Source organism: Sorex araneus, chromosome 3 (assembly GCF_027595985.1).
Source record: "Sorex araneus isolate mSorAra2 chromosome 3, mSorAra2.pri, whole genome shotgun sequence".
Taxonomy (NCBI): domain Eukaryota; kingdom Metazoa; phylum Chordata; class Mammalia; order Eulipotyphla; family Soricidae; genus Sorex; species Sorex araneus.
In genome coordinates this window covers 235,574,029-235,598,767 of record NC_073304.1, presented here as the reverse complement: position 1 = coordinate 235,598,767, position 24,739 = coordinate 235,574,029, and the positions used below count along the sequence as shown (strand labels likewise).

Here is a 24,739-nt window from a genome sequence, read left to right as displayed (position 1 = left end):
GATGTTCTGTTGTCCCTCCTGCACCCTCCTTTTCTCCATTAGTGACTTCTCTAAACTGAGCTCATTAGCGATGCATACCCTATGCATAGGGTAGTAAATAAGAGACTGTGGGATTCTCCTCCTCAGCTATCACTCCAGAGAAAGCTGTAGCCCTCAGGACCAACTCCATTCCTCTCCTGTTTCTTGTCTCAGCACCTCTGACCAAAAGAATATTCATACAATACCTGCAAAGTCCTAGACCTGGAAGTTCAAGTGCCCACAGGCACCTGCCCACGAGAAGCTGGCAACTTCTGGCAGAGCCCCTGGAGGCTGCAGGTCTCTTCCTGTTTCTGAGGGCTCGGTCAAACCAAAATGTGTTTTCCACATGTTTATGCAGAGGTACTGATGTCAGGACTTGGAACTCTTTGGGCTCTGCAGCCCTGGTGGAGGGCCCTTGGCAGCCTGGACTGCTAAGAGCCAAGAAATCAAGGCTTGTGTGTGAGTGTGTGTGTGTGTGTGTGCACGCACGCGTGCACGTGGGGTTGTGGGGCAAAGCCTCCAAGGGGCCTAGCAGGAGGGAGAGACACTCTTAGTAGCAGAGCCAGAAGATCCAGGGGCGGGAGGCAACAAGGGCGCCCGATGGGGCCTGTTCTGTGGAAACTCTCCTTGGGGACACAGAAACAGGCTCTAATGGACACTCATCATGACTGGTGACCTCCTAGATCTGGGACCAGGCAAACAGCTTGGGGCTGGCACCTAACACGTCCCTCAGTGAGTCTGGGGGAAAGGAGGTTCTGGGGCTGGGGAGACAGAACAGGGCTTAAGGCACCTGTATGCATGCGGCTGACCCTGGTTCGATCCCTGGCAGCCAAGGGATGCCCTGAACCTGCCAGGAGCAACCCCTGAGCACAGAGCCAGAGGAAGCCCTGAGCACTGCCGGGTGTGGCCCCAAAACCAAAACCAAAACTAAACACCAGGGAAGAGTGTTCAGGGCTAAGTGAAGGAGGTGGAACTGCTGGAACATGAACAAAGGCTGCAATAATCTGTCCTAGTGTCCTGAATTTATTGTCCACCCCAATGCTAGCGAGAGGAGGGGACATTTTCTCCATGTTCCGGAAGGTTACAGGAAGCCAGTTCACAGATGGACGGGAAGGCACAGTTCAGTTGGGCGTAGCTGAGAAACAGGATGGGTGGGGTCATTTGGAGCCCCCCACTTTCACAGAGGCTGTTCTCCCCAGGTGCTGTTTCCACTGGAAGCTGCAGACTTGTTCCGGGGGACGAGGCCAGACGTTCTCTTCTCTGCATCCTGCGTGGGGCCTCCTGCTCCTCTACCCCATCTCTGGCCACTGCGTCCCTCTCGAGCAGGACCTGGAAACGCTCAGTGTGGGTGGGTAGTGTTTAAGGGGGCAGGGAATGGGCCCTAAATGGTGGGCACCATGACTCTGCCCACCCCAATTTCTGTGGCCCCTCAATGCTCTGTGTTGGCGCTTCTATGTCTGTTTCCTAGGGCCCCTCTGAGGCCAGCTTGCCCAGACGAGGGCCCCCATCAGAAACAGCAGCAGGGGAACCTTCAGGAAGACCAGGAGCAGGAATTGGACGCTGCTGAGCAGGGACCTGAGGGGGGACAGTGACATGAAATGAGGTACCTCCCAGGCCCCTCTCCTAAGCCCCTGGTCCCCAACACCTGTGTGAGGGCACCTGAGTGTCCCCCAAACAGCCCCTGGGCCTCAGTCACTCAGACTCCTCTCAGTTCAATTAACCCATCAGGGTGGGAGTACTGATAACCTCTGAGCCCCAAGAACCCTGTAGCTGGTTGGATGATCCCCTGTGGCCAGAAACCCTCATGGGGCTTCCAGGGCTGACCCGGAAGAGGAAGCAGGTCTCAGATTACCTTTTCTGAGAGATTGGAAGGAGGAAACTTCAGAACAAGGACATATGGGATGGGACCTGAGGATGCTTAGGGGGATCGGGGTCTCCTGATGGGGTCACCATGTCCAGGGTCTGAGCAGGAAGGGCTGGGCCTCTCTGTTTCTAGAAGCCTCAGATTGGCAGAAGCTGGGGGCAGCAAGCCTGGACGCAGTCCCCACTCTGGGAATGGTGGGCAGCAGGGACAGTCAAGGATAAGAGCCTGGGTTGAGCCAGTGTCCCATGGCTGCTGGCCACCAGGGTCGGGAGTATTAGGATGACCCAATCTCCATGCAGAGTAGGGGAGGGGAGAGAAAACAGGAGGGGAGAGGAGGGCACAGGAGCAAAGAAGAGGGGAGGGGAAATGAGAATAGGGGGAGAGGAGAGTAGGGGAGTGGAGGATGGGGGAGGGGAGCATAGGAAGAGGAGGGGAGAGGAGAGGAGGGAGAGGGAGAGAAGAGGATAGATAGGGAGAGGAGAGTGAGGAGGGAAAAAGAGAAGGGGAGAAAAGGAGGACAGGACTAGAGGGGAGGAGAGGATAGAGAATCAAAGACAGGCATGGTGGGTGCCCACGGCAGCTCAGACAGCATGTGATAGGCTTCTCCCTGCAGTGCTCCCACCCTTGAGAGAAGTGTCCTCCCCAGCAGCTCAGACCATCGGCACCTCCTTTGGGTCCTTCGGGGACTTGGTGATGCCAACTGGTCCAGGTGGAGAGTCCTGGGCTCCAGCCCTGCACCAGAGGTGGGCCTTGAAGAGGACATGGGTCCAGTGCAGGACAGGAGACATGGAGGGGGAGGGATGTTGGCGGGAACAGAGCTGGGAGCGGGGCCAGACGCGATCTACCATCGATACCAGAGAGTGCCTCCAACCCCACCCACACCTTGGTTTCAGATTCAGGGTCCCTAGGAATGAAAGGGAAGTAGGGGACCCCAGCTGGGCCCCTCGAGGAGCCTGAGGGTCCAGAGACAAGTCCTGGGGGTCCCCATGGAGCAGTTGGCCCAGAGGGACGAAGCAGAGAGCAGAGCATGTGGCCGGCTCACGTGGTGTTGGAGAGGGCCCTGGTCACACTCGGGGCGTCTGTGGTCTCCTCTGTGGTGGCCGCTGTCCTGGGTGCGTTGGTGGATGTGGTGGTCGTGGTGGACACAGTGGTGGTGGTCGGGGCTGGGGTTAGAGTTGTACAGAGAGACCAGATCACAGGCGGCTCAGGCTGCTTTGCCAGCCCTAGCTATGCAGAGAGCGCTGAGCCCAGAGAGGACAGGGGCACCCAGGGTGGGGGGAGCTCCCGAGCATCGCCGAGAAGCCCCTCCCCCACCCAGTGGATACATGGGTATGAGACCAGGACTCAGTCCCAGGACTGTCCTCCCAGAGTGACCGACAAGGCCAGGAGAGGGACCCGGGGAGAAGCCAGAGCAGGGCCTGGGGTACTCATGACACGGACACGGTCGCCTTCCTGGGATGATGGTCACTGTGACCTGGGACTTCTGATCAGATGGCTCAATCCCGCACCAGTACATGCCCACGTCATCGTGCCTGAGACACTCCATGCTCACGGTGAACCTGCGCTGCGTCTGGTCGTCCCTGATGGTCACCAGGTCCTTCCTCACCACCTGCTCTGTTCCAGTAGTTTCTACACGGTTCGAACAGCCACCCAGGGCCGCCCCTCAGCACCACCACTTCCGGTGCCTCTCATACCCGGCGTCATACACACAGCTCACTGACACAAAGCTTCCAGCTTGACCGACAATATCTCTGGGTGCCCTGAGAGCAGTTGAGCCTGGAGACAAACGCACGATCCTGTCACCTCCCAGTGCAGGCAGCACCAGCGCCGGGCATGGGGACTCGTCCCATCCCTCCCCACCCAGGCACACCTGCCTCCCTCAGTCCCCTTTTCTATCCTCCCCAGAACTCCCAGGACCCCATGAATATTAGTATGAAGTGTTTTAGCTGTTGTTGATCCTGGATACATTCGACATCTACTGCCTCCCCCAGTGTTACCTATTTCATGGAGTGTTATTATTGTTATTTTGGGAGGTTATGTCAGGGCCACACCCAATTGCTCTCAGGGCTTACTCCTGGCTCTGTGCTCAGGGATCCCTCCTGGCAGGGCTCAGGGAATCACAGGTGGTGCAGAGATTGAACAGAACCAAGAGTGCTTAAGGCGAGCAACTTACCCGCTTTAATATCTCTCTAGACCTTTCATAGACTTTTAATAGCACAAAATTTTTAAATATAACTTGAATATTATTCACCATGAAAACTACTGCTGTATTGTAATGATACATTTTTACTACTTGTACTGATACTATTTTGATCAAAGATTCTTTTATTTTTAACCTCCTCAGAAATTCAATCTGTTTCGATATTCAGTTGGTATTACTATCTTTTATTATCTAAATGATTAATTTCTCTCACATTTAAATTGATTCCTTTTATTTCTTTAAGAATATTTCCTGGGAACTGAGACTTAAACCTGAAAACTTTGTAACTTTCTACATGGTGACCCAATAAAAAATAAAAAAAGAAAATTTCCTGGGACCAGAGCAATAGTATAGCAGGGAGGGCACTTTCCTTGCATGCAGCACGCCTGGGTTCGATCCCCAGCATCCCATTGGTTCCCCAACACCAACAATAGTAATCCCTGAGTGCAGAGCCAGGAGTAAGTCCAGAGAATTGCTGGATAGGATTCAGAAAGAAAAAAAGAGAGAGAATAGCTCCTATCTCTTTCTAAATGAAATCTTATAATTTCCTTCTGTGATTCAATAACACATGGCTAAGTCTGAGAATTTGCTCTTTGGGACCCGGAGTGATAGTACACTGGGGAGGCATTTACCTTCACACAGCCAACCCAGGTTCATCCTCCACATCCCATATGGCCCTAGGCACTGTCATGTGTGATTCCTGAGTGCAGAGCTAGGAGTAACCCTGAGCATCGCTACGTGTGCCCCCCCCCCACACACACCAACAAACACAGGCACAAAGATTTGCTCCTTTGGGCCAGAATAATGATGCTTTCGGCTGGATGATTGCCTTGCACATGGCTGGCCTGGGTTTCGATCTGTGGCATACTGAATCCCACCAGGAGTGATCCCAGAGCACAGAGTTAAGAGTAGGCCCTGAGGGGCCAGAGCAATAGTACAGCTGGTAGGGCATGCCTCTTTGCATGCAGCTGACCTGGGTACAATCCTTGTCATCCCATATGGTCCACTGAGAATTGCCCGTAATTCCTGTATACAGAGCCAGGAGTAACTCCTGAGCATCGCGGGGTGTGACCCTAAAAATCAAGAATAAATAAACTATTTAATCTTAAAAAAGGAAGAGTTCTTCTTGAGCATAGCTAGGTGTGGCCAGAGTTAAAAAAAAAGTAAAACACAAAAAAGAATTTATTCCCCACTTTTAAAACTGAGATATCTTTTGCAAAGCACCCAGCACTGCTCAGGGCTTAATTCTGACTCTGTGCTCAGGATTCATTTCTGGCGGTGATGGGAAATTTTGAGGTGCCAGGGACTAAACCAGGGTCGGTGGTGTACAAGAAAACACACCAGTTCGGATATACACTATTTCCTTCCTTTCCTCCCTCCCTCCCTCTCTCCATCCCTCCCTCCCTCCCTCCCTCTCTCCATTCCTCCCTCCCTCCCTCTTTCCTTCCCTCCCTCCCTCTCTTCCTTCCTTCCTTCCTTCCTTCCTTCCTTCCTTCCTTCCTTCCTTCCTTCCTCCCTCCTTCCCTTCTCTCTCCCTCCTTCCCTCCCCCTCCCTCTCTCCCCCTCTCCTTCCCTCCCCCTCCATCCCTCCCCCCTCCATCCCTCCCCCCTCCCTCCCTCCCTCCCTCCCTCTCTCCTTTCCTCCCTTCCTCTTCCTTCCTCCCTCCTTCCTTCCTCTCTCCCTTCCTTCCTCTTTCCCTCCCTCCCTCCCTCCCTCTCTTCTTCCTCCCTTCCTTCCTTCCTTCCTTCCTTCCTTCCTTCCTTCCTTCCTTCCTTCCTTCCTTCCTTCCTTCCTTCCTTCCTTCCTTCCTTCCTTCTTCACTCTCATTCCTTCTTTTCTTCTTTCTGTTTTTGCTTTTTGGGTCACACCCAGCGATGTTCAGGGTTTATTCCTGGCCTTGCACTCAGGAATTACTCCTGTGGTGGCTTGGGAGACTATATGGGATGCTGGGAATTGAATACTTGTTGGCCGCACACAAGGAAAATGCCCTACCCGCTGTGCTATTGCTCCAGCCCCTCCGTTTTTTCTTTCCTTATTTCTTTCCTCATTCCTTTTATGTTATGAGCCAAACATTATTCCCAGAACCTTACATATTCAAGGAAAGTATCTATCACTAAGCCACATCCCCAAATGTGTTTTTATTTAAAAAAAATCCATGTCTCGGGGAGATCCCGGGGGGCGAGGGTACTGGCCCCATCCTCCGCAGAGATTTAAGCTCAGAGGCCACACGTGTGTGGCCTTTCTGCTGCTGCAAGAGCATGATCCCAGAGGCCAATTAAACTACTTTGGACACCAGCATTCGCAGAAATGCCTCTAGACTGTGAACTGAGTCACTGCCCCATGCGGCGCCAGGGGGATAGGGTTTCTCTCTCCAGGCTTTTCCATCTTATGAGCACCACAAGAGAGAAGTAAAAGCTTGCAGTGATGCAATTTCTGGCAGAATTTTCCCTGGACTTTATATAGAAATCCAAAACCCAATATTGGTTTTAATTAATCCAAGACCTAATATCTCTTAATTGTCAGCAATGTGAAACGGTTCCTTTTTAGCAGGTCTGACTTTGGGGGAAAACTCCAAACAATAATAGTTAGTTTTTTGTTGAAATATTGAAGGTAATCAAAGTAGCAGCTATGTCTCTAGACTGTGAACTAAGCCATAGCCTTACGCCGGCTGAGAAGAGAAAATACCCTTCTTCTCAGTTTTTTTCCCTTTTCGGGGAGAAGCGGCATGGCTTCCGCCATATTTTGAGGTCTATTAAAGAGGTACGAACTTGGTGGCACGGGAAGGAGGAAAAAAAAGAGAAAAAAAATTATGTACTTGGAACAGTGGGACCCTTGGGCAGTCTTGGACCGGGGCCGTTACCGGGGCACGCTCTGCCGAGATTCGAACCAGGTGGCCACAATTCAATTTTGTATGGCCGCTTTGCTTCTTATCGACCAGGATTCGGAGGCCAACTAGACTACTTTTGGTCCCAGAAACTGCTTACAGCCATGTTTCTAGACTGTGAACTAAGCCATAGCACCACGCTGGCTGAGGAGGAGAAATATCCTTCTTTCTTGGTCTTTTATCCCCCTTTTGAAGAGAAGCTGCGTGGCATCTGCCATATTATGAGGACTATTAAGCAGGCATGAACTTGGGGGCGCGTGAAGGAGAAAAAAAGAGTTATATGCTTGGAACAGCGGGACTTCATATCTCTTCATTCTCAGCAATGGAAAACTAATTATCAAATGCTTCCTTGGCAGTAAGGCTGTCTTTTTTGGGGGGAAACTTCAATAGTGAGTTTTGTGTTGAAGTATGAAATGTAATCAAGGTAAAGAGGAAATGAAGTGAAATTTATCAGTTACGCAGGTGGGGTTGGGGGTCGGGGGGTGTGAGGTATACTGGGATTTTTGATGGTGGAATATGGGCACTGGTGAAGGGATGGGTGATTAGTATTGGATAACTGAGACATAAAACTGAGAAATTTGTAACTTTCCACATGGTGATTCAATAAAATAAATAACATAGAAAAAATAGAAGTCTCATTAATTTTATGTCGTCTATATTTTATATTATCCAATGATAGCAGGTTTTTAAGGGAAGCTAAAATTAAAATCAGATCAGATCATTTTTATTTTCTGTGAATGATTTTCAGATGCATTCTTCTTTTAATTATTTAGCTCAATATTTTCATGACATTTTGACTACATACAAATATTACATCAGGACACAATTGCCACCATACTCAGGGCCAATCCCCACAAGCTCAGACAAGCCTCACCAATGAGATAATCCACTGAAAACCAGTTATTCGGGTATGGGGTTTTGTGACAGAAATCTCCTGGTTTGCACAGAGTTGGTCATGGGTGACCTCCCCGCATCTCCCTGTTCTGGAAGTCATGCCCACAAACTGCCTCTGGCACCACATAAGCTCATTAGCCACGATCAAGAGGCTCACAAATAAGCCTCCAAAGAGGAAGAGAGCAACATGCTGTAGAGATGCCTCCAGACCCAACGTCACCATCCAGTTAAACATTTAACTCTAGCTGTATCACCCTAGTTAAAATCTTAGACTTCGCAGAGCATGGGCTGCATTCGTGGCCCCATGACATCTCACACTCTACACCACTGATGTACCAAGGGTAGCATATCACATTTGATGGGGTGTTAAGTAGAAAACAATCAACCTTGATTAAAAAATTATATACATATATATACTAGTATGAAAGGCTCAACCTTTAACAACATGTTAGTAAACTCTTATAAAAGTGTTCAATGGCTCCAGGGTGAAACACAACAGTCGTTATACACTTTCCTCTAAGGAAACTTCTTTGGGTCATTTTTAGCAGATTATTCATACAAAATAAATTATTTAGGTCCAGTCTTGTGGACAGGCTTTGGATATCAGGGTGGAAAAATTCTGAATACGGTGGTGTGAAGGTGTAATGGTGGTGGGATTGTTGTTGGAATATTGAATGTAATAAATTATTGTGAACAACTTTATAGAAATTAAATTAACTTAAATAAAAATGTAGCATCAGGACATACTAATACAAAAGTGAAATGCTAAGAACATAGAATAGTGCATGGATGAACAGAATTTAAAAACTGTTTTCCTTTGATAAAGGGTGAATGATTAAATAGTATTAAATTGGGAGTTTCCCACAAACCAAAGTCACATCTATGCTCCAGGCAGAATCTACTGCCTCAGTACTGAGCCTGACAGAGAAAATTTTCCCCTCACTTTACATAAACATTGTGCTTTTCAGAGTTGCTCATGAAGATTTGTGAGAGTGATTCAATATTCCAATACCAACCCCACCAGCACTGTCACCTTCCCTCACCATTGTCTCCAATTTCCCAACAACATCCCACGCCTGTCCCCACAGCAGGTCCAGAATAATTTATTTTATATTTCTTATTATCCACAAATGACTAACAGGAGGATCAAAAAGTATTCCCTTAGAAGAAAATTAGTGAAAACTTTTGTATCTCACCATGCGCAAATTAAGTCCTAGTTTGAGGTTCTACTAAAATGTCTTTACAAGTTAAGCTCCGGTGTTAATGCTTTTCTAGTCGAGATTGGTTGGTTCTCACGCCCTCCCTTCCTATCTGTGTGCTCCTGCTGGAGTGTCAGTGCGGTAGAGTCTGGAGATGTCATGCGGCCTTGAATGTGGGCGCTCACCCAGAAAATCCAGTTTTTAACTGGTCAGTCAATCTGGAGTTAAATGTTTTACTGCTGAACTAAGCTGGTGGTGGGGGTGGTTCTTGGGCATAGCTGTGGAGACTTCTGGAAGTAGAGGGAGGTGTGTGCGGGTCGCCCATCCCGACTGTGAGGAGGCCCAGAGCTCTCAGCCTCAGGGGCCTGAGAACCAGAGACTTCTTCCAGGTGAAGGTCACCTCACAGAGTCTTAACCTGCCCAGACCCTCAGGCACACGGGTCCCTGAGGCTGACACCTCAGACCTTCTCTGAACCTGGTTAGGTGACCCCCCCACCCCCATGTCCTTCCGGAAGCCCCAGAAGCCACACCTACAGCCACTTCAGCCACAATGTTAGTGCAGCTACCGGAGCCACCTCAGCCATTCCCAGCCCTCGGCCCTTCTGCCTGCCCCACCTACTCCTGGTGCCCAGTGCAGGCTCCCTGACTGTCCAGACTTTCCCCTCTTTCCTTCCTGCACCCCGTCCCCTCCTTCCATGGTCAACACCACCCTCAGGGACAGAGAGGCAGAGGAGTGGACTTTGGTCTCTGCGCTGTCTCCGCTGCTTCCCTGACCTGACACAGATTTGCTCACTGTCCATCTGGCCACTCACTGGGGGTCAGGAGCTCTGCCCTCGTACATCCCCGTGCAACCCTGCAGCTCACCCTTTCTGGGTCCATTCAACTCAGACTGACCCCACTCTCACGGGACCTGGATACTCCATGGAAATGGGGGTGAGCCCAGCGGGACCCCGGGCAGGGCCCCTTCTCCCAGGACAGGCCCAACTCACCTGAGAGGCAGCAGAGAAGGAGCAGGAGCACAAGCGGCCGCATCCTCTCACCCGGGGCCGGGGTGTGGGCACAGTTCAAAGGACAGACGGAGCCCCTCACCTTCCCTACTTCTGCTCTCTCTGTCTCACTCACTTGTGCTTCCTCCTCAGCCACTCCCCGCCCCTGAAGTGTCAGAGCGGGGGTGGGGCAGGGTGGAAGGAACAAGACCAAACCAGGACCCACTTTTCAGAAATGGCCCCTATGGAGCCTAGAGGGCTCCTGGACTGAGAATTCGGTGCTCGTCCTGGGGCTGTGGGATTCACAGACCCTCCTTTATCCCTGCTGGTGGCCGTGGATCCTGCCGCTGTGAGCCCTGACACAGTGTCTGACACCCGGGTTCCCCGGAGCCCGTGCTTGGTTTTGCTTTTTTATATTTCCTTTGCAATTGGCCACACTTGGCAGTGCTCAGTCTTATTCCTGGCTCTGAACCCAGGGATCACTCTTGGTGGGCTCGGGGGACCATACGGTTTACCAGGGATGGACTATGGGTCAGCCACGTGCAAGGTGAGCACTCCACCTACTGGACTTTCGCTCTGCTCCAGGGGAGGGAATGTTTGGGGTCCAGGAAGTCACAGTGCAAAAGCTGGAGTACCTGCCCATGAATGGAAAGAAGGGGTGGGGGTCAAGCACCCACTGCGGGGAAACGGGGTCCAGGAAAGGAGTCCCAGTCGGGATATTGGCCATGGGTGGGGGTGTCTGTGCTGGGAATATGCCCAACAGGCCTATTTCAGGCTAGCCTGTGCTCTGTGTTCTGAATATCCCAAAACAAGACAGAGTCCTTCCTGGAGAGGCACCGGCCCTATAATGCCCCCTTCCCTGGTGGGGCACAAGGCCGACAGGAACGGGGTTTTGTCCTGTTTGGTCCCAAGCCAACTCTGCACGAGCCCCCACAGCCTGTGTTCTTTGGGGGACGGAGACCTTGGAGTGATGTGAGCCCCACAGCCTCAGCAGGACAAGCACAGTCTTGTGGTGCTTCCAGACACCTGCAGAGGGGCCGTGGGCCGCCCACAGGATGTGACCAGCGCGTCTGCACTTGGCCCATGTCAGAGCCTCCGTAAGCCCTGCCCAGTCCCCAGAGCCAGCGGCCTGCACACGAGGGGAGGGGAAATTGGGAAGAGAGTGGCAAGGCTGGGGGCGTAGGATCCTCTTCTGCTCTTGTCCCAGCAGATGGGGGTCTGACCTCACCTGAGCTACTCAGATGCCCTATCTGACCCGTTCCCTGGGGTTGGACCAGGAATGGAAATGACCTTAGGGCTGGGGTGGCAAGATCCTCCCAGAGCTGGGGCCCAACTCTGGGGACCACGTGCTCACAGAAATCCTCATCCCTCAGGACCCTGACTTGACACGATTCAGCCAGGCAGGGGTCCTCGGGGGCTTCTGCCCACACTGGGAAAGATGGGTTTGGATGTCTGTCTGAGTGCCATCTGCTCTCAAGTTTTTGGTGCAGGTGTGTGTGAATATGTGTGTTTGTTTATGTGTGCGCATGCATTCGTGTGTGTTTTTGTGTACTGGTGTGTGTCTATGAAGTCCTGTGCTATGTGTTGTATGTGGGCATTTGTAGGATTGTGTGCACATATGTGTAGGGATTGTGTTGCACATCTTGGTGCAGGGCTGAGAGCCCAGGTTTAGTGTTTTCAGTTGTGTGAGTATGCCTAGTGATCATGCGTGTGTGTGTGTGTGTGTGTGAAGGACGCAGTCCTCGGGACATGTACCCATTGCCAATGCAGGGAGAACAGCCTTGACTTGGGGGTGTGGCTGAAGAAAGGGAGCTCTCAGTCACCTCACATGTTCAGCTCAGTCCAAGGGAGCTTGACCATGTACCGCACCCCACCCCACTCCTGTCCTGTATAATGGCTGTGACAGGAATCAAAGGGTTTGGTGTATGCGTGCACATGTGTTTGTGCCTGTGTGATGTGTGTGCATGAGTGGGCATGTGCATTATGTGTGTGCAGGTGAATGTGTCGTCAGGGCATGCAAGTGTAGGTGTGTGTCTGCAAATGTGTGTGCAGGTGTATGTGTGTATGCTGGTGTCTATACTTAGGTGTGTGATTCAGGTGTGTGTGCGCAGGTATGTGTGTAGGTGTGTATTGTGCATGTGTGTGTGCATGCTCTGTGTGTGCAGGTCTGTGAGTGTGCTGGTGTGTGCACTTGCCTCTGCAGGAACCACAGAGGCATCTCCATGGAAGCTTCTCCCCAGGAGCCCCATCCCCGAAGACCTGCTGTCCTTCCCTTCCACAACTGGAAGGCACCACTACTCCTGATGCCACTGAGGCTCCCTGGTCCCTCCCAGCGAATTATTTCTTCCCGGCTTCTCTGCTTTAGCCATAGCCCAGGGCCCCTCGGATTAGGGACCAGATGTTTTTGGCAGGGCTGCATGCCAGTGACAAGCTTTGCTCTGGATCTCTGAAAGTATCGACTTTCAGACATGGTTTGATTTTTTGTTGAGTTCCTGAAGGACCCTAGAGAAGGGTTGGTTTCAGGACCAAGGAGAGAGAAGGGTTTGTCGCTGAGAATTCAGGGATCAAGCTGCTTTACCCTGGAAGTTCTGCATCTATCCCACCTCTAAAGTTCAAGGACCCAGGTGACTAATGTAGCTCCAGTAAGACTCAACATCAGTCAGAGTCATTCCCGCTTTACTATTTTTCAAAAGCACTTTTAGGCATCCTAGTTCCTTTGGTTATCCTTGTAAATTTGACAGCAAGTTTTGCCTTACAAAACACGTTTCTGAGCTTTTTTCCTTTTTTCTTTTTAATTGAATCACAGTGGGATACAGAGTTAGAAAGCTGATCATAGTCAGGTTTCAGTGATACGGTGTTCCAACACCCGTCCCTCCATCAGTGTACATTTCCGCCACCAGTGTCCCCTTCTCTCCCTCTCCCTGCAGCCCCCTACTCACAATCCCCGCCCTCATCCCCCAGGTCCTTCTCTCCCTTTGTCTCCTTGACCTTCCCATATCTTCTCCCTGAGCACCAGCTGCTTCTCACCGTCTATCAATCTCCCTTCAGACCCGCGTCTGTTCAGGGGTTCTCCTGAGCACGAGACCTTCTAGCCTGGACGCAGCTGCCCCTCGCCCTCTCCTGTCCATCAGCCCCAACCCCCTCGCGTCCCTCCCTGTGGCTCCCACTCTGCCCTGTTTCTCTGACTCTGCAGAAGCTCAAAGGCTCCAGTTCCTGTCCAGACTCCCTGGGGGATTCGTATCAGACGTTCATGGGGGCGGGGCTCCTTGGGGGCAGAAACCTGGGGCCGATGTGTGGGCCTGAGCTGCCCCAACCCACTGACCCCGCCTGCGGGAAGCCACAGGCCCGGAGGTGTGGGATTGTCAGGGCTCCTCAGTTATCCTTAGGAGTTGGGTCCCTTCTAGCAACACTCGGTCCTGCAGTGCTCAGAGCTAACTCCTGGCTCTGTGCCCAGGGGTCATTCCTGGTGGGGCCAAGGGGCTCTAGTGCAATGGTGGGGTTGGACTGGGCTTGGCCACGTGCCCGGCGAGTGCCTGGTCCCTGTGCCCCCTCTCTGTCCCTCCCTGGGGACTCTGTGATCACATGGACAGGTATCTGGGGGGTGATGAGTCTAGGGGATCTGGGCCCCCAGACACCGAGTGATGGGGTCCCCCTCACAGAAGGATTCTGAGGTCCCAGGCAAGAAGTTCAGGTCAGGCAAAGAGGTAGCTGAGGGAGGACCTGAGCCCCTGAAAGAGCGAGGAAGCAGGGGGCAGCAGCTGGGGACAGGCCCGGTCTCTGTTCCCATCAGCCCACGGTGACCTCTGGGGAGGGAGGGACAGAGACTAGGGCTGGCCTGGATGTGGGTGGGAGCCCCAGAGGGATGTTCACACCCACCCTCGCTGGCTCCTCTCGTCTCCCCTGCCCTGTGCTCCCGCCCGAGCCAGAGACCCACATTTCCTAACCGAAGAGAGAGGAAGTGAGGTGGACGCAGCAAGAAGTGAGCGACTCAGGGGGGTTCCGATGCTGGCCGTGTTGCAGGTGGGGCGTCCTGTCATCTCCAGGATGGGCCCAGCCCCTTCTGCTCCCACTTCTGCAGCCTGTCCTGGTGGGCCAGGCAGAAGTAGGGGCCCCACCCTGCTGGCTCATCCTCAACTCCAAAGCATAGAAGTCTCAGGGTTGGGTGGCTCAGTGGTCGGGCATGTACCTGCGTCAGGTTGGTTTGGGCCCTGCACTGAGTTCTGGGGGGGGCCATTACTCAGCCCAAGAAGAAGGACCGTGTACCGCTGTCAATCCCAATCTCACTCAATCAGCACCCTGGGAACCAGAACAGCCTCCCCAGTGGTGGGCGGGAGGAGGGGAGCAGGGAGAAGCTTCCCCACCTAACCTCGAACCCCAGGGCAGGGTCACCCTGGGGGTGCAGGCTGGAGAGGGGTCTCAGAGCCCAGCCCTGGGCTTCCTGATGCTGCTGTACTCGGTGGCCACCTCTCGGCTCCTGTCAGCGCAGTTGCCTGCACCAGCGTCCGCGTTGGCGTAGATGGGCTCCGGGTCACGGGGCCGCAGAGACAGGTGCGCGTAGCTGACCTCCTCCTGGGCCTCCTGGAGGGACGGGCAGTGCTAAGGGGCTTCTGCAGAGCACCCTGAGCCTCTGCCCCTCCCCTTGCTCTGCCAGGCTCCCTCCCCTGTCTCTCCCAGGTTCCAGCCACAAGGCTGTTGGGTCCCCAAGCCCCCCACCGCACAAGGGCCCCATTAAACTGAGTGCCTTTGACTGAGTGCCAGGATCAGTGCTGAAATGCGGGGAGTCTCAGACCCCATGTCCACAGTGGCTGCTGGGCCCAACACCTGCCGCTTCCCTCCTCTGCCCCACCCAGTCCTGCTCCTTCTCGCCCTTTCTAGACCCCCCACCATGGGCCCTGTCTCGGGGCTCTGGGACAAGTAGTGGGAGCTGGGAAAGGTGTAGGCGGGGGCTGGGTGTGACCCCAGGACTCTTAACGGCTCTGGGGGAACCCCGGTGGCTGAAAGACAACAGGGGAACATTAGAAAGGCGTCCCTGGTAGGGAATACTTAGGAGTGAAGTGGCCACCTGGCATGCAGATGTCCCCCAGATATGGCCAGGGTGGCCCTGGGGGCCCCCAGCACTGACGGACCCAAATAGCACTGGGCTGAGTGTCACAGGAAATGGCTCTGGGGCCCTGTCAGCAGGAACGGAAGGAAGGAAAGAAGGAAGGAAGGAAGGAACAAAGGAAGAAGGAAAGGAGGGAAGAAAGGAAAGAAGAAAGGAGGGAGGGAAAGAGGGAGAAAGGAAGAGAAATCAGACCAGTGTCCAGGATCCTCCCTGGTTCCTGTTTCTTCTGCCCTGACCCATCTCCCCTACCCCTCAGGTCCCCCCCACCCCAAACTTCAGATCGAAAGGAAGCAGGTGACACCTGGTTTCATCTTCTGAGTCACTGACCCGAGCGCGGAGAAGCCTCGACTGGACATTGGGTTAGGGGCAGACTCGGGGAGCAGATGGGGACCCTCTGACTCATTCTCCTCATGTGGGTCAGACACCTGACATGAGGCCCCAGAGGGCGAGGTGGGTAACCGGGTGTGGGCGTGAGGTTACACAGGAAGGACGTGGGAGCCGGGCTGGACCCTGGGTGCGGCTGGGAGCCGAGGCCCCTCCGCAGAGCAGCTGCACCTGGCCCGAGGCTGAGAGGGCACGGGGAAGAGGAGCCCCAGAGAGGAGCCGCAGCTCCTACTTCTCCGAGTGAGTGAGGTGTGTGCATGTGTGTTTGTGCACATATGTGAGTGCACGCATGTGTGTGCACGAGCTTGTGCACATGTATGTGTACACGTGTATACACATGTGTGCTCATGTGTGCATGTATGCAAATATGTATGTATATGTAAATGTGTCTTCAAGTGCTGCGAATATATGCAAGCGTGCACATGTGTGTGCGTGTATACATTCACACATGTGTGTTTGCATGTGTCCTGAGCTCCGTGTCCTCCTGGTCCCTCCAAGCCAACAGCAGCCGACAGGAAGGTGCTGTGGGCATGTGCTGGCACCTGCCAAGGCCACCTGAGAACCAGGCAGAAAAGTCTGTGTGGTGGAAGCCGGGCCGCGTACCACGGCCACCCACGGCTCTGCTACCTCCCGCGCTGGCCTTAGGGCGGTGCCCCCAGCCCTGGGGAGTCGCTGTCTGATGGCTGTGGCCCCTGCTGCCATCAGACCCACACACCCACCCCTGCTCTCACCTGTCCTCTGTCGCTTCAGCTTCCTCCAAGCAAGGAGGGCGGCCGCCAGCAGCAGAAGCGGGAACACAGCAGAGATGACGGGGAGGAGCGGGGAGACAGGGAAGCCCCTGGAAACAAGATGGACCCCTCGCACCTGAGTCCCCGAGGCAGGGTCGTAATCCCCGCCTGGCTGCAGCAGATGCACACGCTGGTCACCTCCAGGCCGCTGCTGCCCATGGGAGCCCCCCCTCCAACATGGTGAAGACAGAGCAGCAGAGGGGGGCAGGGAGTGAGAAGGAAGGGAGGACAGAGGAAAGGAGATGTGGGGAGAGAAGAGGAGAGGAGGAAGAGGAGGGGAGGAAAAGGTGAGAGTAGGGGAGTGGAGGGTACGGGGAGGAGGGCAGGGGAGAGGAGGGGAGGGGAGAGGATTGAAAAGGAGAAGAGAGGTGAGGAGGGAAAAAGAGAAGGAGAGAGGAGGAGGAGGAGGGAGGGGAGGAGAGAGAAGGAATGAGAGGAGAGGGGGAGAGAAGCAAAGGCAGGCAGTGTGGGTGCTCACGGCAGCTCAGACAGCGGTCTCCCGTGGAGCCCTGGGGATGTCGCCCACCCCACCCACGCTTTGGTTTCAGATTCGGGATTGCTGGGGCTAAGGGAGGGAGAAGTGGGGGACCCCAGCTGGGTCCTTCGAGGAGTCTGAGGGTCCAGAGACAAGTCCTGGGGTCCCCATGAAGCAGTGCGCCCAGAGGGACATGGCGGACAGCAGAGCATGCGGCCGGCCTATGTGGTGTTGGAGAGGGCCCTGGTCACCCTCGGGGCATCTATGGGCTCTTCTGTGGTGGCCGCTGTCGTGGGTGCGTAGGTGGTTGTGGTAGTCGTGGTGGACACAGTGGTGGTGGTCGGGGCTGGGGATGGAGTTGAACAGTGTGACCAGGACACAGGCGGCTCAAGGTGTCCGACCAGCCCCGATCTGGGCACAAAGCCCTGATCCAAGGGAGGGCGTGGTCGCCCGGAGAAGGTAGCCCCTGAACAGAGAGGCCCCCCCCCCAGTGCCCACATAAGTGTGAAGCCAGGACAAAGCCCCAGGATTGTGCCCTCAGAGTGACCGATGAAGTGACCAGGAGAGGGACCCGGGGATAAGCCAGAAGTGGCCCTGGGGGACTCATGACAGACATGGTCACCTACCTGGGGCAATGGTCACTCTGACGGGGAATGCGAGATCAAATTTATCTGTGTCAACCCCGCACCAGTATGTGCCCGCATCATTGTCCCTGAGCCGCTCCATCGTCACGGTGAACCTGTGCTGACCCTGGTCATCCCTGATGGTCACCCGGTTCTTCCTCACCACCTGCTCTGCTCCAGTGGTGTGTACGCGGTTATGACAGTGCATCAGGACTGTCTTTCGGCACCACCACTTCCGGTGCTTCTTATACTCGATGTTATAGTCACAGGTCACAGTCAAGTTTCTTCCAGCTTGACCCATAACTTCTTCGGGTCCCCTGAGAGCAACTGAGTCTGGAGAAAAACACACGAGTCTGTTACCTCCCAGTGCGGGCAGCGCTACCTTCAGGCACGGGGACTTATCCCATCCCTCCTCACCCAGGGACACTCCCCTCCCCTGTCCTCCCTTCTGCTCCCCCCTCCCAAGAACCCACAGGACCCCTGCAGGCCTCTGAGAGTCAAGACCATGACCTTGAGCAGTGACGGCCCCTGCCTGGTGCCCAGACCTGCTGCACATGGATGCTCAGCCTGTCCCTCAGCAGCCCCGCTAAACTGGCCTGCGGGCAGGGCCAGGACCCCTGTCTCTGAAGGATGAAGGATAGAAGGTGATGGGTTGTGGGTGACAGATGACACTTTTTTCTATAGTTAGGAGCCCCACAACTGCAGCCAAACAGCCCTGGAGTGGGGATTCTCCCCAGAGGTCACGATGGTCTTTCCTGTTTGGTGATAAACCGTCTGCACAGACAATTGAAGTCCCCCATGGCTCAGTGCCCACTGCCCCCTGCGGGTGGAATCCGCCTCCCCCAGGACCGTTGTATCTGGGAACTTCTTTGGCCCCCAGGAGGATCCTCTGGTGTGTCACTCGGGGTGTCCCGGCTCCCTCTGTCCATTTTGACACCTAGCTGTCCCTCCATCAGTGTGGGTGGCATTACGGGTGCAGAGGCGTCTCCTCCAAATCCCTTTCTCTCTCTGACTTGTCTGAAGATTCATGGCCGTGGCAAAGCTTCTTTCCTTTCCGGAACACTCTGCAGACAGCGGGGTCCTGAGATGCCCTGTTGGCTGTGGAGCAGAGCTAGGCCCACCCCCGGGAGCCTGAGGACCCCACGGAGACAGGCCCCTTCCACACAGCCTCTCTTCCCTTACAGGATGTGTGACGGAGTGACTGGAACTGGTCATTGTGTGGGTCTGTGCACTGGAAACTTAACCAGAAACAAAAGTAGCGGAGATGTAAGTGGGTCACTCGGGACCATGTCATGGGCAGAGAACTGGCCCAGCACCATGTCTTCAAAAGAACTTGACTGGTCTGGGCTGAGAACTTGGGGGGCTTCTCGAAATGGGGGCATGAATATTCCCCATTCTTCCTGATGTCCCAGCAGCTCCACCCACCTCGACCTCCTCTCAACCAGTTCCAGAACTGACCCTCATCAAGCTGCCCAGCCCCCATATCGCTCCACACTGAAGCTCCTGGACCTCAGAATCCCACAGCGCTGTCGGCCCACAGGGTCCCAGCGAGGCTGATGGGAAAGTTGCCCAGAAGCCCCCAGCTCAGGGGCCTGATCAGTAATCAGAGGCTTAGTCAGCAGCAACCAGCCCAGCACAGCCTCGGATGGTGTCTTTACTAACCCCAGTGTGAGGGGACAATTGCCACAAAGTCACACCTACCCTTGAAAGGTTTCTCATTCCTCTTGCCTTTGTGTCACAAAAATGATAAAAGTAAATTTACTCATGCCTGAAAAGGGCAGACTAGGGGGGGCGTTGTTGTAAAACTGGGGGACACTGGTGGAGGGCAGGTCACACTGGTGTATAAAAATTACAAACATGCGTGCACACGGGAGGGGTGATGTGTGTGTTTGGAGTGTCACTCTCTCTCTGTCTCTCTCTCTCTCTCCCTCCCTTACTGCTCACGTTCGGTGCTCTTGAGTAGCTCTTGACCTGAGTGGGATGGCTCCTCCTTTGTGCTCTGATTCTGTGTGTGCCGCTGTGCTTTCTTCTGTCTGTCTCTCTATCTCTAACTCTATCTCTGTAGTCTCTCCTCTGGTCTCTTCCGACTTCTCTGTCTCTCGTCTCTCCTCTGGTCTCTTCTGATCTATCTTCTTCCAATCTCTCTCTCCGGAGCCCTTCTGCTTCCCTCTCTGGAGCCCCACTTGCTCTCACTGTAGAATCTGTCTCTTATTTCTGACTCTGACTCTCCCTCGCTTTGTCCTCTTTCTTTCCCCTGCTTCTTGTTCCGAAGACTCCCTGATTCTCTTTCGCCTTGTGCTCTTCTTCTGTGTCTTCTCCCTCTACTTCTCTTACAGTCTTAGTTCATATAGCAATCGCATAGGGTGGTGACATGAAGGTGGGTTGAACATTAACAAATCAACAAAGAGGAGTAAGACCACTCCTCCAGGAGATTAACAAACTCACATCTAAGGAGTTTACTCCAGATTACGAGGAGATCTGCTCAAGGGTGGGGTCCCATCAAGGGTGTGTCACTTTCTTCTTTCCTCAGCTAGTAATCCACTTAAATAGTTATAGTAAATTTACTTCTAATATTTCTAGCAATGTCATTCTGTATGAGCACAGTAACAGATATATCAAACTTAAGGTTTGATTTTTCCTGAGGACATTCACTATATATTCCATACCACAGTCCTCAGGCCAGGTTAGTTTTCCTAACCCCAGCAGGGTTGTAGTCTTGTTGCTACTTTTGGATCATGACAGCATTTGTCTATGATCATGTTCTCAACTTATAGTTGAGTATTGTGGCGCTTTGGCCTGGCCCATTTCGATGCCAGGGTAGCTCACAGCTTGTCCTGGGTTCATTCCGTCCCTCACTGGACCCTGATTGTGGGGTGCTAGGAAATAATGGCAATTGACTTGAGAAAGAAGATGCCCTGGAGTAAATATTATTGGAGTCAGTCAACTCCCAAGTTCCAAGGCATAATATTAACTGTCTTCCTGTGTCCATACAGAAAGGACATTGCTTTAAGGTAAACTAAGTTCCCTGTGGCAAGGCTAAAAGGACAAATCCACTGTTTTCCTACACTGGTGTTGGGATTAATGTTGGAACATTGAATGCCCGAAACAACTGTATGAGGAACTACTTGGGAAATCATGGTGGTATTGTAAAAAAATTTCTTAATAAGAAGTTTAAATTTCTATATACATTTTACTTTAAGATTTAATAAAGAAATGGGTCACTACGCATTCGAGGGTCCACTCTGTCAGTGCTTGCACCCAGTTTTCAGACCCTGCTCCAGAACTGTCCCTGAGTGAGCTCAGTCCGTCATTCCCTTCCTCTGTCGTTGCCAAGGTTGGCATTAGAGCTGCTCATTTTGCAGCATCCTGAAGATACACTCGCATAGGCCGGGAGAGCAGATATCCAGAGATCAGAGGAGCCATGGTTTCCTTAGACCCTTCAACATCATCCCAGAGCTCTCAGACAAGCTCCTCAGGCAAGTACTCTATCACTAAGCTAACTTCCCAAACCTTGATGTTTTTACTAAAAAACAGCATTTGTACTTTTATACTATCTATATTTTATATTATCATCTGATAGTAGGGTTTTTTTTGAAGTAAATAGATTTTATTTAGAGGTTTCTGAGGAAAGGAGGAAGGGATAAGTGGAAAAGAAAAAACCAGTATGAGTAACGCTCTCAAGAGAGAACGCGGGCTTCTCCAAGGGTGGAGGAAGCTCTACACACATCCTAGCACTGGACACAAAAGAATGAGAGTACACATCTCAAGGGGGGAGATGCGGGCACCACATGTGCTCAGGCACCACATGTGCTCAGCCACGAGGGCACAAGCAGCACATGGGCTCAGGCAGCATAGGCGCTGATAGTAGGTTTTCAAGGGACCTCAAATTAAACTGATTTTAGATACTTTTCATTTCATTGAATGATTTTCAGATGTATTGTCTTTTTGATATTTAGCTTAATTTTTTCATAAAATGTTATTACATACAAATATAATATCAGGACATTCCAATACAAAAAAGTGGAAATGCAAAGAGCAGCATTAAGACCTGAATGAATAAAATAAGAAATATTATTTATTCTCCTAATAGAGTGAATGGTGAAATAATATTATGATTGAGATTTTCTCACAAACCAAAGCCACCACAAGAGTCTTTCACCTCAGCACTGAACCTCAGAGACCCATCCCCACATCCCCCCCTACACACGCACTTTATGTCAATGCTGTGGTTTACAGAGTCCCTCATGAAGATTTGTTCTGGGCATTCAATATTCCAACACGAAACCCACAACTGGCCACTTCCCACGACAATTGTCTCCATTTTCCCAACCAAACCCCAAGCTTGTCCCACATAATTTATTTTATATTACTTATTAACCATTACCGTCTAACAGAATAATAAAAAAATTCCCATAGAAGAAAATTAGTGAAATGTTTTTGCATCTCATCATGAGAAAATTAAGTCCTAGTCTGAGGTTCTACTAAAAGATTTTACACTTTAAGCTCCGGTGTTAATTCTTTTCCAGTCGAGATTGGTTGGGTTCTCATGACATCCCATCCCATCTCTGTGCTACTGCCCGATTTTCAGTGTTGTAGAGTCTGTAGATGCCATGTGGCCTCAACTGTGGCCAATCACCTTGGAAATCCAGCTATTAACTGGTCAGTCTATCCAGAATTAAATTTTTTTTCTTTTTGGCTCACACCCAGTAATGCACAGGAGTTACTCCTGGCTCATGCACTCAGAAATTATTCCTGGCGGTGCTAGGGGACCATATGGGATGCTGGGAATCGAACCCGGGTTGGCCGCATGCAGGGCAAACCCGCTGTGCTATCACTCCAGTCCAACAGAGTAAAAATTTTGACTGCTGAGCTCACCTGGCAGTGTGTGTGTGGGAGGGGGGGTTCTTGGGCGTAGCTGCGGAGTCTTCTGGAAGTACAGGGAGGTGTGTGGAGGTCGCCCATCCCGACTGTGAGGAGGCCCAGAGCTCTCAGCTTCAGGGAACTGAGAACACGAGACTTCTTCCAGGTGAAGTTCACCTCACAGAGTCTTAACCCTCTCAGATCCTCAGGCAAAAGTGTCCCTGAGGCTGACACCTCAGGCCTTCTCTGAACCTGGATGGGCGACCCCACACCCCCACGTCTTTTCAGAAGCTCCAGCAGCCACACCCATAGCTACCTCAGCCGCCATGTTAGCGCAGCTACTGGAGTCGCCTCAGCCATCCCCAGTCCTCAGCCCTTCCGTCTTCCCCACCTGCTCCTGGTGCCCAGTGCAGGCTCCTGAGTGTCCAACACTTTCCCTTCTCCTTCCTGCACCCTGTCCCCTCCTTCCAGGGCCCCCACAACCATTCAGGGACAGAGAAGAGGGAGAAGTGGATGCTGGTCACAGATCTGTCTCTGGTGCTCCCACCGACATGACCGGGTGCTCACTGTCCACTGGCCACCCGCTGGGTCAGAAGCCAGTCCCCAGGCAGATTTCTGTGCGGCCCCCGCAGCTCACCCGTTCTGGGTCCACTGCACTCAGACCGTCCCACCTTCCTCAAGACCTAGACACCTATGGAGAGGGGGTGGGCCCAGCAGGACCCCAGGCCAGGCGCGACTCACCTGAGAGGCCGCAGAGAAGGAGCAGGAGAGCAAGTGGCCGCATCCTCTCACCCGGGGCCGGGGTGTTTACATAGGCTGTGGACAGACGGAGCCCCTCACTTTCCCTCCTTCCGCTCTCTTGCTCGCTCACTCGTTCTTCCTCCTCAGCCACTTCCCGCCCTTGAAGTGTCAGAGCAGGTGGCTGGGGCGGGGGTGGGGAAAGAGCAAGGCCAGACCAGGACCCACTTTTCAGAAATGGCCGCTATTGGAGCCTTGCGGGCTTTCGGAATGACAACACGGGGCTCGTCCTGGGGATGGGATTCGCAGACCCTCCTTTCTGTCCAGTTGTCCCAGTTATGGTAGGCCCTGACACAGTGCCCAACACCCGGGTTCCAGGTATTCCGTATTTGGTTTTGGTTTTTGTATTTTATGTGCTTTTGGCCATACCTGGCAGTGCTCAGGTGCTCAGGCTTATTCCTGTCTCTGAGCCCAGGGATCGCTCCTGGTGGCTCAGTTACCAGGGATTGACTATTGGCGAGCCACATGCAAGGCAAACACCCCTCCTGCTGAACTATCCCTCTAGCCCATGGGAGCCTATGTTTGAGGTCCAGGCAGTAGCAGTGTCAAAGCCGGGGCACCTGCCCATGAGTGGAAGGAAGAGGTGTGGTGTCAAATGCTCACTGCAGAGAAGTGGGTCCCAGGAAGGGAGTCCCGGCTGGGCACTGTCCATGGGAGGGTGTCTGTGCTGGGAATACGCCCAACAGGCCCTTTTGAGGGTGAGCTCATGCTCTGTGCACTGAATCCCCCAAAACTAGTCCGGGTCCTTCCTCGAGAGGCGGCTGCCAGTCCAACACTTCTTTACCTAGAGTGGCACAAGGCCAACAGGAATGGGGTTTTCTCCTGTTTGGTCTCAAGCATGAGCCCCCACAACCTGTGCCCCATTGGTGCCGCCGTTGGGGTACAGAGACTCCGGAGAGACTTGAGCCCCTCAGGACTTACCAGACTTGTTCAGTCTGTGGTGGGTTGCAGAGACCGGCAGAGGGGCCGTGGGCCGCCCACAGGATATGGCCAGCACGTCTGCCCTTGACTCATGTCAGAGCCTGTCATGAGGGCTGTCCAGTCCCCAGAGCCAGTGGCCTCTCACACGGGGGAGGGGGTAGGGGCTGAGGAAGACAGAAGCGAGGCTGGGTCCCTGGGTCTCCTTCTGCTCTTTTCCCAGCAGACAGGGGTCTGCCCTCACCTGAGCTGCTCAGATCCCCCCTTCCTGCCCCGTCCCCCTGGGGTTTGACCACGAATGGAGAATGATTGCAGGACTGGGGCAATGGGACCCCCGCATGCTCACAGAAATCCTTGTACCATGGGACCCTGATTGACACGATCCTGCCCAGGCAGGGTTTCCCTCGGGGTTCTGACTACACCGGGAAAGATGGGGTTGGATGGATCCTCTGAGCACCATCCGCTCTCAAGCCCTGGTGCGGGTGTTTGAGTGTGAATATGTGTGAGCATGTATGCGTGTGCGTGTGAGAGTGTGCTGTGTGTGAGTATGTGCGAGTATGTCTGTGAGTGTGTGCATATTTGCGTGTATGTGAGTATGTGTGCTGGTGTGTGCCATGAAGTCCTGTGCTATATGTTTTATGTGGGCATGTATGGGAGTGTGTGAACACATGTGTAGGGAGTGTGTTGCATGTCTTGGGAGCAGGGTTGTGATCCCGTGTTTAGTGTGTGTAGTTCTGTGAATA

The 24,739-nt window shown here is 53.1% G+C and overlaps 1 protein-coding gene across 1 annotated transcript; it reads right to left on the bottom strand.

The window, feature by feature from the left end:
- Positions 1 to 1,469: 1,469 nt before the first annotated feature.
- On the bottom strand, positions 1,470 to 17,721 carry LOC129403549 (CMRF35-like molecule 6). Its single transcript, XM_055132287.1, has 5 exons — positions 17,424 to 17,721; positions 14,931 to 15,040; positions 14,543 to 14,624; positions 3,391 to 3,511; positions 1,470 to 1,593 (listed from the first exon to the last, which is right to left on the bottom strand). Exons 1-5 carry the CDS (start codon positions 17,719 to 17,721, stop codon positions 1,470 to 1,472), a joined length of 735 nt encoding a protein of 244 aa, XP_054988262.1.
- Between the last annotated feature and the right edge of the window lie 7,018 nt (positions 17,722 to 24,739).

Excerpts from the sequence above, each read along its gene's own strand:
- LOC129403549 (XM_055132287.1), bottom strand. The coding sequence starts at position 17,721 with ATGGGTCAAGCTGGAAGAAACTTGACTGTGACCTGTGACTATAACATC. Across the intron at positions 14,625-14,930 it reads GCCCCGAGACAGGGCCCATG|GAGGCCCAGGAGGAGGTCAG; the intron begins GTGGGGGGTCTA and ends CCGTCCCTCCAG. Across the intron at positions 1,594-3,390 it reads GATGACGTGGGCATGTACTG|GTCCCTGCTCAGCAGCGTCC; the intron begins GTGCGGGATTGA and ends GTCCCCCCTCAG.